The sequence below is a fragment of the Tasmannia lanceolata genome, unplaced genomic scaffold (genome assembly GCF_043159265.1).
Source record: "Tasmannia lanceolata isolate RefF3 unplaced genomic scaffold, GAP_Taslan_0.1 ptg000003l, whole genome shotgun sequence".
NCBI lineage: Eukaryota > Viridiplantae > Streptophyta > Magnoliopsida > Canellales > Winteraceae > Tasmannia > Tasmannia lanceolata.
In genome coordinates, this window is record NW_027518680.1 from 8,926,352 (window position 1) to 8,941,012 (window position 14,661).

Consider the following 14,661-nt stretch of genomic DNA (forward strand, 5'->3'; position numbering starts at 1 on the left):
TTGACCCTAGTGCAAATACCTCTTAAGAGTGCCAAAAATAAAGCAACCACTTATCATATAGAACAAAATGATCAATAAACAGAGAAAGGGAACAAAATAAGACAATATGAATTCAACAACATGACGGGCAATCGAGATAATTAATAATAATAATCTAAAGAAACATCAATCCAAGATAGTAGAAAACATTAGCAAAAAAAACATGCACAGATGGTTCAATTCTATAATAGAAAACTTAGGGTCGGTCCGGGTCAAGGTACCCGAGGCATTAACCCAGAACCCGACCCGACTTGAGTCAGGGTCTGAAAAAATATCAGGGTTCGAAAATCCAGCCCTGACCCTGTTTGGGCTCAGGGCAGGTCAGGGGTAACAGGGCCAAACTTGCACCCCTAATGTATATTGTATATTCATGCTTATAATAATATGTGTTCTCTGTTTTTCTTGGTCAGGCAGGCATTGTGAAGAAGGAACATGTTAAAATTCATGGTTTCTGAGCAAGTTTCTATGCTCTTGTATGTCAATAGAGGTAGTATCTAATACTGTGATATAATCAAATAGACAAAAGATATCAGACGCGCGTCCGTCCAACAGGTGGTTAGTTTCATGTTGGTTTGTCTTTTGTAGGAACTATTGGTTTCTGATTATGGCTTATATTGGAGCTTTAGTTTTATTAAGAATCATTTCTTTCGAGACAGCATATCCATTGCAAAGAATATTTGTCTGATTTTCTTATTTCTATATGTTTTCAGTTGTTGTTCCCACCCACTTTCTATATGTTTTCAGTTGTTGTTCCCACCTACTTCAATTGCATGTCGAAGCCATACCAAATAATTATGTTAATGTTGGGTGAAGAATCAAAATATGGAATCCGATATCACCCAAGTTGTGTGAAGGGCCTCTTCTATTGCCCTACAAATTTATCTCTAATTTTTGGGGATAAATAAAACACTTCTGCCTGCTATGTCTTGATTTCTGGCAAGTGGAATAGGGGGTTAGATAGTTCTTCCAGTACAAGGTCGGGCAAACTTACATTCCGCACACGGGGTTTGGTGATGATGGCAACACACACACATGGTTGCAGGTGGTTACCAACTAGAATGATGCTGAATTATAACTTTAAGTAGTCAATAGGGAGTAGACAAGCCAAGTAATCTCCATGTTGTTACCTCGTAGAGTAGTGGTAAGTAGTGTTTGGTTGTGTCCTTGTAGAATAGTGGTAGGGGTGTCATTACCAATAGAGAGAGATAGAGATGGGTTTTGCTAGTATGCAGGATTTTGCTAGTAGGGGTTTCATTACCAATATAAGAAGAGAGAGAGAGAGAGGATGGGTTTTGTTAGTATGCAGGATTTTGCTAGTAGGGTTTCATTACCAATATAAGAAGAGAGAGAGAGAGAGAGAGAGAGAGAGAGAGATTTTACAAGGGTGGATTTTGCTAGTAGTTTGCTGGTATGCTATGTCACTGGACAGAAAGACAAGAAGGAGACTAGTCAATTGTTCCCTGGTATTTTGAAACTCTACTTGCAACCAACGGGAGTTTATTTTTTATACTTGGCAATCAAAGTCGCACAAAACAAAACCCTACGAAACTTAATAGACCCGAAATGCCACTTCATGCGCCTTCTTCCGAGCTTACTTCACTTTGGGATCCGTTCGGATGCTGGGAAAGCAATGATGTGGTGACATGAAAATGGAATGGAATGGAATGTTTTTCAATTATATTCCCGGTTTGGTTTTCACAATTGGGAGTTGGGAAAAAGAGAAAAATCAAGCTGTTAGATAGACGGGATCGACAAGAACAGGAAAAGGGTAATCCTTCGTCAAATTCAAATGGCAGATTTCCTAAGTTGAATTTTTGAAATTTCGGTCGAAATAAACGACTAGATAAAATAGCCGTTGAATTGATTTCGTCTGAAATTTGAAAGCATGGTAGGACATAGAGAAGATTTCGATCATTTTCCTGTCATATCAAGCAGAAAATAACAAGGGAGAAATAGGGTGTCACACCGGTGTTTTATGGCATCGCCCTTTTTCTCCTTCTACAAAATGTCACATCAAATACTCAATGATCTACATAACCCAAGTAACAAGTAAACATATGATCCTTGGCTTGACATCAATTTTTAATGATTTTTTTTTTTGGGAAAAATGATATTCCTTCTCCCTTGTTTCATTAATGGCATTATACTAGCATTATACTTTTAAATTTGTTGTATTTAATGGAAAAAATGGCGACGATTTGAAGGCCTTGTATAACAAGTCACTTTAGAATAGGACTCGTATAACAAGTCAACAACCCAAATTAGAAACTAAACTAATGCTACAGAAACCGAGAGTACGACCTAAAATTGGACCCGGTAGACGATTTGAAGGCCTTGTATAACAAGTCACTTTAAAATAGGACTCGTATAACAAGTCAACAACCCAAATTAGAAACTAAACTAATGCTACAGAAACCGAGAGTACGACCTAAAATTAGACCCGAGAGACGATTTGAAGGCCTTGTATAACAAGTCACTTTAGAATAGGACTCGTATAACAAGTCAACAACCCAAATTAGAAACTAAACTAATCCTACAGAAACCGAGAGTACGACCTAAAATTGGACCCGAGAGTAGGACCTAAAATTGGACCGAGAAAACTGATTCACGCCACATGGCATATTCTCATTGCAAGTCCTTTGCTAGGTCCTGTTCTTGGTCTCCATATCATTTTCCAACTTCTAATTACCAAATTATCAAGGGCAGTGATAAATCGACTCCCCATGTGTCTTTCTCTCTCCTCTGGGTTAGAGAGAGAAAGTGGAGAGAGAAAGACACATGGAGAGTCGATTTAAGATATTAGGGAGTCGTCCTGATTATCAATCCTAAAAAAATTAGAAACTTCCTGGGCCCATGTTGGCCCAGCCCGTCCGCACGTGTAGAGTCGACCTTTGATCCATTGAGCGAGAGCCCTTCCCACACGGGACTCCCATATCACTATGGCTGACTCCCAGATCACTATGGCTGACTTTTGTTTCTGTTCGACCAGTCGGTCTCACAGTAGCAAGGCGCAAATCTGCTTGAAGATGAATTCCTGGATCCACGTAGATTCGTTATACCCCCCATTGTTTAGATTCGTCTTTCCTTTCCAGAGGGTGAATAACTGACTAAGCCGTGCCGTAAGGGGGGCATTCTCCACACGGGACAGGGCCAAGCCCTCAATCCCTTTTTCCTGTTTCTTTATTTGCATTTGAATTTGGATATAGAACTGGAAGGCATGTTGCTGGGCAGGTGCTGGTGAGGGAGCTGGTAAAATGCCAAAGCTGTGGTGCATAAAGTAGCTCACACCTTAACTGAAGGAAGGTGCTCCACAAGACTGCCTTCGCCGCTCTCTCTGCTCCCGATTTTAAGTGAAGATGTTTTCCTGTTCATGTGTGGGACTAATACAAGTTATCTTCCCTTTTTTCCTCCAAGGCCTGAACACAATTACTTATGTAGGTCGGGATTGGAGATGAGCCGGGGTCACACTCGGCTTCTGCTTTTTCCCACTTTGATTCATTATTAGTTTCCTATGACTCTCAACATCGAATGTTTGCAAAACCCATTACCCATAATGGTGATCATATGGTGTTAGGCTTATGCAGGCATAGGCCAAGTGGGAGGATGTTAAAGTAACTATGGAAAGAGATTATCCTAATCAAATCTAGTTGCCTAATCTATCTAGGTTATCCCATTTAACAGACTTGCCTAATCTTTGTAGTTGCCTCATCTAGCCAACTTACCCATTCTACATCCAAGATGATCCGACGGTGGGATCTTTAACCCAATCCAACCGTTGGATCTCACATATTCTATATGGGAATATTTAATTTTAATTTCTTTGGGAATTTTTTATTGTAATCTCGATTTTTTAATCCACATACATTTGAGGGGGCATGGTTAGAGTATGAAGATATCACCGTTGGATCATCTTGGTTGTTGAAGATTAGGAAAGTAGTTTAGCTGAGAAAACCTAAATAAATTAGGATATTTGATTTGATTTGGTAATAGGCTAGATTAAGTAACTAGATTAGATTAGGATTATTTTCCCAAATCTTGCCATATACCTTCCTAGTGTTCTATGTAAACACTCATTGGGCTTCACTGTAATACATCCAACAGAACATACCACTTTATTTCCAGAACATAAATAACCCGAACAAACCTAGAAGCAAAAATAGAGATAGATCCAACAACCAATCTAATCCCTAACTAAACCATAACAAATACGAACAGACAGACCATCCAAATTGAGAGACCCACCCAAACCCAACTCTCTTCACTTACAACCACCCCCTGTCCCGTACCCGGTGGTTCCAGTCTCACCTCCCGGGCCAGTATGAGTATGACCAATAGGGTGGGTTCCAACGGGCCCACCGATACCCTGCGCGTGGGCCTGCCCAGGCGCCTGACCGGTCGTGTGACCGGCAACCCCACCGGCACGTGTCGATTCCTTAGCAGCTGCGTTATGGTCACGTGCTTCCTGCTTGTGCATCTCAGCTTCGTGGGTCCTCTCCCCTTTCTTATGGTGGGCCATATCCTTCTCGACTGGGTTGTTTGCACTCACCATGTCCACCTGCCCAGTAAACCAACCAAAAAATTTTATTGGAAAACATTTTCTTTTTTTCCTCTTCTTTTTATTTTTGATTGGGTGGGGCCCAACATTTTATACCCATGCCCATGCTATAGATTTTATTAGCCAAGCAGAGCAGGGGTGAGGGGGCCACCATTTAGACTTACATGTTGATTGGGTGGGGCGTACTATTTTCGGCCAAGGCTGAAATTTGGACCGAAAATGAAATTTAAAACCATGGCCACAAATGAGGGGGAGTGTTGAGATTAAGCGCTTGTCAGTTGTTAAAGAATTTCATGAGCCCTTTTCTTGCTTATGATATTTCTCAATGTCATAATGGACACCCCAATTCATATGCCGATGAAGTGATCCCAAAATCCTCTTGACTCTACCTTGTAGAGATCTTTTTGTGCAAGACTTTCCAAGCTTTTTGACTTTTTTCTCCTCTCTAGCTACCTCCTCTTTGTCTTGCAATTAGTCAGCATTTTGCGTGTCGTCATCAAAGATTGAGGCAGCTCCATTTTCAAATTGAGCTCATCGTGCCATCCCTCAAGCCTCCTTCATTGTTCTTTTCTTGAATGATTAAAATTTTGGCACACGGATGGTTATGGTGAGGATCTTCTCGACGATGTTGGAGAAATTGCGAGGAATGACTGATTTTCTGGCAATGACCTTGTGGAATTGACAATGCTAATAATCATCGGTGCCTTTCTTTTCTATATTTTTCTTTTCTTCTATTTGCTTTTTTTCTCTCTTTTTCTGCTCTTCATTTAAGTCTTCTTCTCGATAGTGTTCTCCTTGAACTCTTCATTTAGCTTCTTTAGACGTGGAGGTTCTTCAATCTTCATGCCAAGCGAGATTACCATCATTTTGAACTTGGCATTCGTAGAAGCTAGATGCCTTTTGATATTTCTCATTGCCCCTTCCCAATGATCGAGTGTTCCTCCGATCTGGTTCTCCCAAAGATTGTATCGTGCTGCTTTCATACCAATTACTGCAGAGCCAAATCAGTTCACAATGTGATTGATTTTCTCAAAGGGAAGATCAAGCCTCTTGACTCCTTAATGTGCAAAGACTCAATTTTGAGCATAAATTTCGATATTAATTTGAGAAAGGCTACTTACATGTCATTGATACCAAAAGAAAAACCCAATTGGGAGCCACTTGACCACTTCCTCTAAAACTCCTACCCAAGCCCATCTATAGACACAGAAGCCCTTATTTCTAAGACTCCAATCCATAATAAACAGCTAGAAAAAACTCCTCAATATACAAAAATCTAAATTAATTTAGGGAAATGATTTCAACACACCCATGTTTTGACACCAGAGCTCATGTTTCTTGTCTTTTACATTTAAAGAGGGGAAGTGATATTTACGCCCCTTTTCATCACCAGGGACACCCAGCGTCAGTGAATCAATGGCAAAAAGGGGGCTCATGTACTTTATGTCAGAAAAATCGAGAGCCTTTGATTGCAAAGTATACTGGCAAATGGGTGTCCCTCATGATAAAAGGAGCGTAAATATCAGTTGTAAAAGGTTTTTACGGTCCCAAAAGCACTTACTCACAATTAAATGCTAAAAGACCGTCTCGTATCAAAACATAGTTGTGCAGGAATCATTTCCCTTAATTTATTGTACCGATAGCGGGACCCATCTAGGCACTTAACAACCGGCATTTTTGACATTTAACCGCGAACCGATATTTTTTGACATTTAAACCGCCAACCGATATTTTGACCTAGTTACTAATTAATAGGGTCTAGCCTATTTGCATTGTGGCCCAGCAACTGAACGGTTGGGATCATCCTATGCAGGTATCCCACCCTACTTTTTGAAAAATTGTGGACTTTACGCTCACTCACCTTATATAATCTCTCAAAATCGAATCAATTTCTCTCAGGATTAAGTTTTCCGTGGAAATGGTTTTCCTCGATCATGGTGGGCCCCACGACGGCTGGTACGCCACACATTATAAATTATTAACGGTCATGTGGCTGCTAAAACTTGTACACAACTGCAAGGACAGTTTCATCCACGTGGTAATTTCCGACGAATTTTAAAGAGAGATGATAAATTCGCACCCCGTGTAGGATAATTCGCACCCCTATGTGAAAAAGCATCGCAGTGGTGCGAATTATCCTTCAGGGGATGCGAATTTATCAGCACCCATAACTAAAAGCATGGCACGAAGTTTTGTCTTTAAAAATAATGACAGGGGGTGTTTTTGTCATTCCCTATATGCATCCTCGCCGGAGATATTTTTAGCAAAATCAACGGACGGTCATGATCACGTTACGTGTTTCAAAGCCTGTTAAATGAGTGGCATCGGTAGTCCCGCAAAATCCTGGATGGATTTTGCTAGTAGTTTGCTGGTATGCTATGTCACTGGACAGAAAGACAAGAAGGAGACTAGTCAATTGTTCCCTGGTATTTTGAAACTCTACTTGCAACCGACGGGAGTTTATTTTTTTCACTTGGCAATCAAAGTCGCACAAAACAAAACCCTACGAAACTTAATAGACCCGAAATGCCACTTCATGCGCCTTCTTCCGAGCTTACTTCACTTTGGGATCCGTTCGGATGCTGGGAAAGCAATGATGTGGTGACATGAAAATGGAATGGAATGGAATGTTTTTCAATTATATTCCCGGTTTGGTTTTCACAATTGGGAGTTGGGAAAAAGAGAAAAAATCAAGCTGTTAGATAGACGGGATCGACAAGAACAGGAAAAGGGTAATCCTTAGTCAAATTCAAATGGCAGATTTCCTAAGTTGAATTTTTGAAATTTCGGTCGAAAATAAACGACCAGATAAAATAGCCGTTGAATTGATTTCGTCTGAAATTTGAAAGCATGGTAGGACGTAGAGAAGATTTCGATCATTTTCCTGTCATATCAAGCAGAAAATAACAAGGGAGAAATAGGGTGTCACACCGGTGTTTTATGGCATCGCCCTTTTTCTCCATCTACAAAATGTCACATCAAATACTCAATGATCAACATAAGCTAAGTAACAAATAAACATATGATCCTTGGCTTGACGTCAATTTTTAATGATTTTTTTTTTGGGAAAAATGATATTCCTTCTCCCTTGTTTCATTAATGGCATTATACTAGCATTATACTTTTAAATTTGTTGTATTTAATGGAAAAAATGGCGACGATTTGAAGGCCTTGTATAACAAGTCACTTTAGAATAGGACTCGTATAACAAGTCAACAACCCAAATTAGAAACTAAACTAATGCTACAGAAACCGAGAGTAGGACCTAAAATTGGACCCGAGAGTAGGACCTAAAATTGGACCGAGAAAACTGATTCACGCCACATGGCATATTCTCATTGCAGGTCCTTTGCTAGGTCCTGTTCTTGGTCTCCATATCATTTTCCAACTTCTAATCATCAAATTATCAAGGGCAGTGATAAATCGACTCCCCATGTGTCTTTCTCTCTCCTCTGGGTTAGAGAGAGAAAGTGGAGAGAGAAAGACAAAATGTCACATCAAATACTCAATGATCTACAAAATGTCACATCAAATACTCAATGATCTACAAAACTAGGGCTGCAACTCGAGCCGGGTTTTACCCGACCCGCATCGACCCGACCCGACCCGAAAATAGCCTGGGCTGGGTTCAGGTTTCATGGGTTTTGGGTCGAGCCGGGTTGAGCATTTAAAAGCCCGCATGAATCTCGGGTCGAGCCGGGTTTGAAGGGGCCCGACCCGACCCGACCCGGGTTACATAAGTTATAGTATGTAGATTTTTTTCTATTGTTAGTTAAAAGTTAAAAGTGAAAACCCACGCACCCACTGTTATTGTATGTGAGTGTAATTTCTGCTTCTATGAGTTGAGTTGATTCAAGTGTTTGATTGTAATTACAACATTGTTTGATTACATCATTGTTTGATTCAAGTGTAATGTGAGTGTAATTACATCATTGTTTGATTCAAGTGTAATGTGAGTGTAATTACATCATTGTTTGATTCAAGTGTAATGTGAGTGTAATTTTTGCTTCTATGAGTTGAGTTGCCTTGCCAAACAACGTCAACGTGAAAAAACCCGGCCCGACCCTACCCGAGATTTATCATGGGTAGGGCCGGGTTTGGGAATCGTGGGTTTTCCAAAAAAAAACCCGACCCGAGATATTTCTCGGGTAGGGTTGGGTTCTCCAAAACCCGACCCGCCCGACTAGAGTTGCAGCCCTATACAAAACCTCCAAAATTGAGTCCTTGCTTGGCTTGACATCAAATTTTTAATGATTTTATTGGGGAAAATGATGTTCATTCTCCCTTCTTTCATTAATAGCATTATACTTTTAAATTTGTTGTGTTTGATGGAAAAAATTAAGGCTACAACTCGGGTCGGGTTTTTTTTTGGAAAACCCACGATTCCCAAACCCGGCCCTACCCATGATAAATCTCGGGTCGGGTTGGGTTTTTTCACATTGACGCAATTTTTTAAGGAAAATTCTTATTTGGCAAGGCAACTCAACTCATAGAAGTAGAAATTACACTCACATCACACTTGAATCAAACAATGATGTAATTACACTCACATTACACTTGAATCAAACAATGCCGTAATCAAACAATGTTGTAATTACAATCAAACAATGCTGAATCAAACAATGTTGTAATTACAATCAAACAATGCTGAATCAAACACTCGAATCAACTCAACTCATAGAAGCAGAAATTACACTCACATACAATAACAGTGGGTGCGTGGGTTTTTACTTTTAACTTATAACTAACAATAGAAAAAAATGTACATACTATAACTTATGTAACTTGGGCCGGGTCGGGTCGGGCCCCTTCAAGCCCGGCTCGACCCAAGATTCATGCGGGCTTTTGAATGCTCAACCCGGCTCGACCCGAAACCCATGAAACCTGAACCCGACCCAGGTTATTTTCGGGTCGGGTCGATGCGGGTCGGGTAAAACCCGGCTCGAGTTGCAGTCCTAGAAAAAATGATCCACATAAGCCAAGTAATAAAAAACTGAAAAAAGAAACAGAGCACCACATGGCCTCTTTCTCCATCTACAAAATGTCACGTCAAATACCCATTCATCCACATAAGCTAAGTAACAAATAAACATATGATCCTTGGCTTGACATCAATTTTTAATGATTTTTTTTTTTTGGGGAAAAATGATATTCCTTCTCCCTTGTTTCATTAATGGCATTATACTAGCATTATACTTTTAAATTTGTTGTATTTAATGGAAAAAATGGCGACGATTTGAAGGCCTTGTATAACAAATCACTTTAGAATACAACCCAAATTAGAAACTAAACTAATGCTACAGAAACCGAGAGTAAGACCTAAAATTGGACCCGAGAGTAGGACCTAAAATTGGACCGAGAAAACTGATTCACGCCACATGGCATATTCTCATTGCAGGTCCTTTGCTAGGTCCTGTTCTTGGTCTCCATATCATTTTCCACCTTCTAATTACCAAATTATCAATCCTAAAAAAAATTAGAAAATTCATGGGCCCGTGTTGACTCGGCCCGTCCGCACGTGTAGAGTCGACCTTTGATCCGTTGAGCGAGAGCCCTTCCCACACGGGACTCCCAGATCACTATGGCTGACTTTTGTCTCTGTTCGACCAGTCGGTCTCACAGTAGCAAGGCACAAATTTGCTTGAGGATGAATTCCTGGATCCACGTAGATTCGTTATACCCCATTGTTTTGATTCGTCTTTCCTTTCCAGAGGGTGAATAACTGACTAAGCAGTGCCGTAAGGGGGGCATTCTCCACACGGGACGGGGCCAAGCCCTCAATCCCTTTTTCCTGTTTCTTTATTTGCATTTGAATTTGGATATAGAACTGGAAGGCATGTTGCTGGGCAGGTGCTGGTGAGGGAGCTGGTAAAATGCCAAAGCTGTGGTGCATAAAGTAGCTCACACCTTAACTGAAGGAAGGTGCTCCACAAGACTGCCTTCGCCGCCCTCTCTGCTCCCGATTTTAAGTGAAGATGTTTTCCTGTTCATGTGTGTTCATGTGTGGGACTAATACTAGTTATCTTCCCTTTTTTCCTCCAAGGCCTGAACACAATTACTTGTGTAGGTCGGGATTGGAGATGAGCCGGGGTCACACTCGGCTTCTGCTTTTTCCCACTTTGATTCATTATTAGTTTCCGATGACTCTCAACATCGAATGTTTGCAAAACCCATTACCCATAATGGTGATCATATGGTGTCTGGCTTATGCAGGCATAGGCCAAGTGGGAGGATGTTAAAGTAACTATGGAAAGAGATTATCCTAATCAAATCTAGTTGCCTAATCTATCTAGGTTATCCCATTTAACAGACTTGCCTAATCTTTGTAGTTGCCTCATCTAGCCAACTTACCCATTCTACGTCCAAGATGATCCGACGGTGGGATCTTTAACCCAATCCAACCGTTGGATCTCACATATTCTATATGGGAATATTTAATTTTAATTTCTTTGGGAATGGTTCATCTTAGGTTGAAGATTAGGAAAGTAGTTTAGCTATGAAAACCTAAATAAATTAGGATATTTGATTTGATTTGGTAATAGGCTAGGTTAAGTAACTAGATTAGATTAGGATTATTTTCCCAAATCTTGCCATATACCTTCCTATGTTTATCTTCCTAGTGTTCTATGTAAACACTCATTGGGCTTCACTGTAATACATCCAACAGAACGTACCACTTTATTTCCAGAACATAAATAACCCGAACAAACCTAGAAGCAAAAATAGAGATAGATCCAACAACCAATCTAATCCCTAACTAAACCATAACAAATACGAACAGACAGACCATCCAAATTGAGAGACCCACCCAAACCCAACTCTCTTCACTTACAACCACCCCCTGTCGCGTACCCGGTGGTTCCAGTCTCACCTCCCGGGGCAGTATGAGTATGACCAATAGGGTGGGTCCCAACGGGCCCACCGATACCCTGCCCGTGGGCCTGCCCGTGGGCCTGCCCATGCGCCTGACCGGTCGTGTGACCGGCAACCCCACCGGCACGTGTCGATTCCTTAGCAGCTGCGTTATGCTCACGTGCTTCCTGCTTGTGCATCTCAGCTTCGTGGGTCCTCTCCCCTTTCTTATGGTGGGCCATATCCTTCTCGACTGGGTTGTTTGCACTCACCATGTCCACCTGCCCAATAAACCAACCAAAAAATTTTATTGGAAAACATTTTCTTTTTTTCCTCTTCGTTTTATTTTTGATTGGGTGGGGCCCAACATTTTATACCCATGCCCATGCTATAGATTTTATTAGCCAAGCAGAGCAGGGGTAGGAGGCGGGGGGGGGGGGGGCACCATTTAGACTTACATGTTGATTGGGTGGGGCGTACTATTTTCACCTCGTGATTGGGTGGGGCCCAACATCTTCATGAGTTTACAACTCATGTTTTGATTTAGCGGGCCCATCATCTCCACCCAAACTCATGCAGAGGGTGGCATCCACCATTTTACATCTCATGCTCTGATGTGGTGGGCCCATCATCACAACCCAAAATCATGCATAGGGTGGGACCCACCATTTAACACATCATGTTTTTGATTAAGTGGGGCTCACCATCTCTACCCAAACCGATGCAATAGGGTGGGACCCGCCATTTTTTACACCTATGCATAGCATGGGCCTGGGACCCCACAAGAGCATTTTTTATTTTCCAAACACTGACCTTTTCTTGGACGGTGGCCTTGGTCTTCTCCATGCCGGACTTAGCAGAGGCCGCTACATTGCCCGCTGCTTCCTTCACTGAAGCCGCTGCGTTCTTTCCAGACTGCATTTTTTTTTTTTTTCAAAAGGAGGCAAATAAGACAAAAGAGCAAAGTGGAATTTATCAGAACCAGACGCGAATAACCAAAAGAAAATTAGCAAATCTTTAGAATTCTTATGAGAAGGGAGATGTGATTGATCCTTTAAATAGAAGAGAACAGAGCTCAGTTCCTAGTTGTGACGTGGAGGGCTGTTACTGACAGGTGGTGGGCTTTGAAGAAATAAGGACGGAGGTTTTATGCATGTTATAACACGTGGCACCTGACGTGTCCTATGATGTGGATAAAGTAAAGGAAATAGTCAAAACGCAAGTACCCATTCCAAAGCTTTCACGGTTTTACTGGATGCATCTGTGAAAGCGACACGTGGGACATATTCATGTGTAGACTTTTCTATCTTGAGCCGTGTGAGTAAATGACACTTCACGGTCCTTTTAGTAATTTCACTCTTAAACCTTTATTAAAAGTCTTTTCCTGATTAGTTGGTCATAAATTATTTGGAAACGCATCGCCTTTACGTAAACTCTGAATTGAATATTCTAAAGAGATTTGCTATGCAATTTCGTGGAAAGCCATTTTGCGGCTAATTTTGCAGGAGAGAATAATCACCCCATGATGTATTAAATGAATAAGACAAAATCGGCTAAAAAGTGAGCTTGATTGGCTATTTCTCCTCCAAAAGTTAGCCACGGAATGGCTTTCCCCGACATTGCCTAGCAAATGCCTTTCCAAGTTTGTAGACGGAGGGTGATGCCCAGACCTGGCAAACGGGTGGGTTGGGCCGGGTCAACCCGCGGGTGCGGGTCACACGGGTCAGAAATTTGGTGACCCGCGCGGCCCGCAGGTGGGCCGGGTCAACCCGTGGGTCACCCGCAAATATAATATGGGATTGTAATTCTCCTGATTTGACGTGATTTGACCGCACCCTAGTTTTTCCCGTAATTGTAATAACTCTATACATTTTTCGTATTTTTCTCGTAATTTTATAACTTTATAACCACTTATCCGTAATTTTTCATTTAAAACTTTATAACTCAGTTATTTTACTTTTCGTGTTGTGTAATGATTACTTTTTTTTACTTTTTACTTTTGCTAGAAACCTTCGCCTCTGTGCGCATCTTTGCACAGAGTATTACCACCTATTAAAAAACAAAAAAAACGAAATGTTATCAACACTACGGAGGGCACTCTCACTTTATTAAAAGTATGGTATGACCCACACCATCGGATGATCCAAACCGTCCATTAGATGGGCCATAGCCAAAATAGGTTATACTCCAAAAATCATTTCCATCTGATGATTTCCCAAGTGCTGATAACATTCTCCAATAAATTCTTAAAAATTACTTTAAAAATGCGGGTACCCGCGGGTACCCGCGGGTTTACCCGGCCCAACCCATGTTTTTGCGGGTTGGGTTGCCCGCGGGTCAAATTTTGGTGGGTCACTAAAACCCAGACCCGTGCCCGCAAATTTGTGGGTGGGCCGGGTCGACCCGCGGGCATGGGTCGGTTTTGCCAGGTCTAGTGATGCCCAAACCATGATCAATGCGATTAAGCAACATAGGAGTTAAACAAGTACACAGTTTCCAATGGAGGTTATGGAGATTGAAGATCTCTCTTGTAGTTCTTATATTTAATTTTCTTTCATTGTGGAAGATCTTATCTCCTCTGATCTGTTGAAGTATAAATGATTAAATAACAAAGACTATATATAACAGCATAAGCTTTTGGTGTAATTGGTTATTTCACATAGCTATTGCCCAAGTCCTGGGTTCTAAAGCTAACAACTCCTTGATATTAAAATTCCACGTGTAGGGCCAACTCATAAAAGAGTGGCTACCCACATGGTTTTAAATTTCAGCCAAAATTTCGGATTTCGGTTGAATCCGAAACCAAAATTTTCGGTTTATTATATTTTGGCAGAAATTTTGGAAATTTTGCTCTAAATTTCACTCTAAATTTCAGGTTTACCAAATTTCAACTAAAATTTCGGTAATTTTGGCTGAAATTTCAGATATAATAAAATATTACTTTCTTTTCTATTGCCGGATTTTGGCCGAAATTTCGATTTCGGCCAAGGCTGAAATTGGGACCGAAAATGAAATTTAAAACCATGGCCACAATGTTGAATCTGTGGAGAGAAAAAGAGAGTAGAATGCTTGAAGCATTTCGTACAAGGCATCAAAGTGGAATGCCGAGATCGCTGCTCCTAGCCCCTATTTACGTTGGTAAATATTGAAGGGTTTGAGTCGGTGATTGTTGGATATATGTTCAATATAAGCCCATAGATAATGGACCTAAGTGT

The 14,661-nt window shown here is 41.0% G+C and overlaps 1 protein-coding gene across 1 annotated transcript; it reads right to left on the reverse strand.

Annotated features, from left to right (window-relative positions):
• Window positions 1–11,249: 11,249 nt before the first annotated feature.
• LEA4-5 (Late Embryogenesis Abundant 4-5) lies at window positions 11,250–12,486 on the reverse strand. The gene is made up of 2 exons (XM_077371852.1): window positions 12,260–12,486; window positions 11,250–11,727 (listed from the first exon to the last, which is right to left on the reverse strand). The coding sequence occupies exons 1-2, from the start codon at window positions 12,365–12,367 to the stop codon at window positions 11,419–11,421; spliced, it is 417 nt and encodes a 138-aa protein (XP_077227967.1). The 5' UTR covers window positions 12,368–12,486; the 3' UTR covers window positions 11,250–11,418.
• Between the last annotated feature and the right edge of the window lie 2,175 nt (window positions 12,487–14,661).

Bases quoted from the DNA above. Each gene is read 5' to 3' on its own strand.
- LEA4-5 (XM_077371852.1), bottom strand. From the start codon at position 12,367: ATGCAGTCTGGAAAGAACGCAGCGGCTTCAGTGAAGGAAGCAGCGGGC. The intron at 11,728-12,259 runs GTCAGTGTTTGG...TTTATTGGGCAG, and splicing joins AGGCCACCGTCCAAGAAAAG to GTGGACATGGTGAGTGCAAA.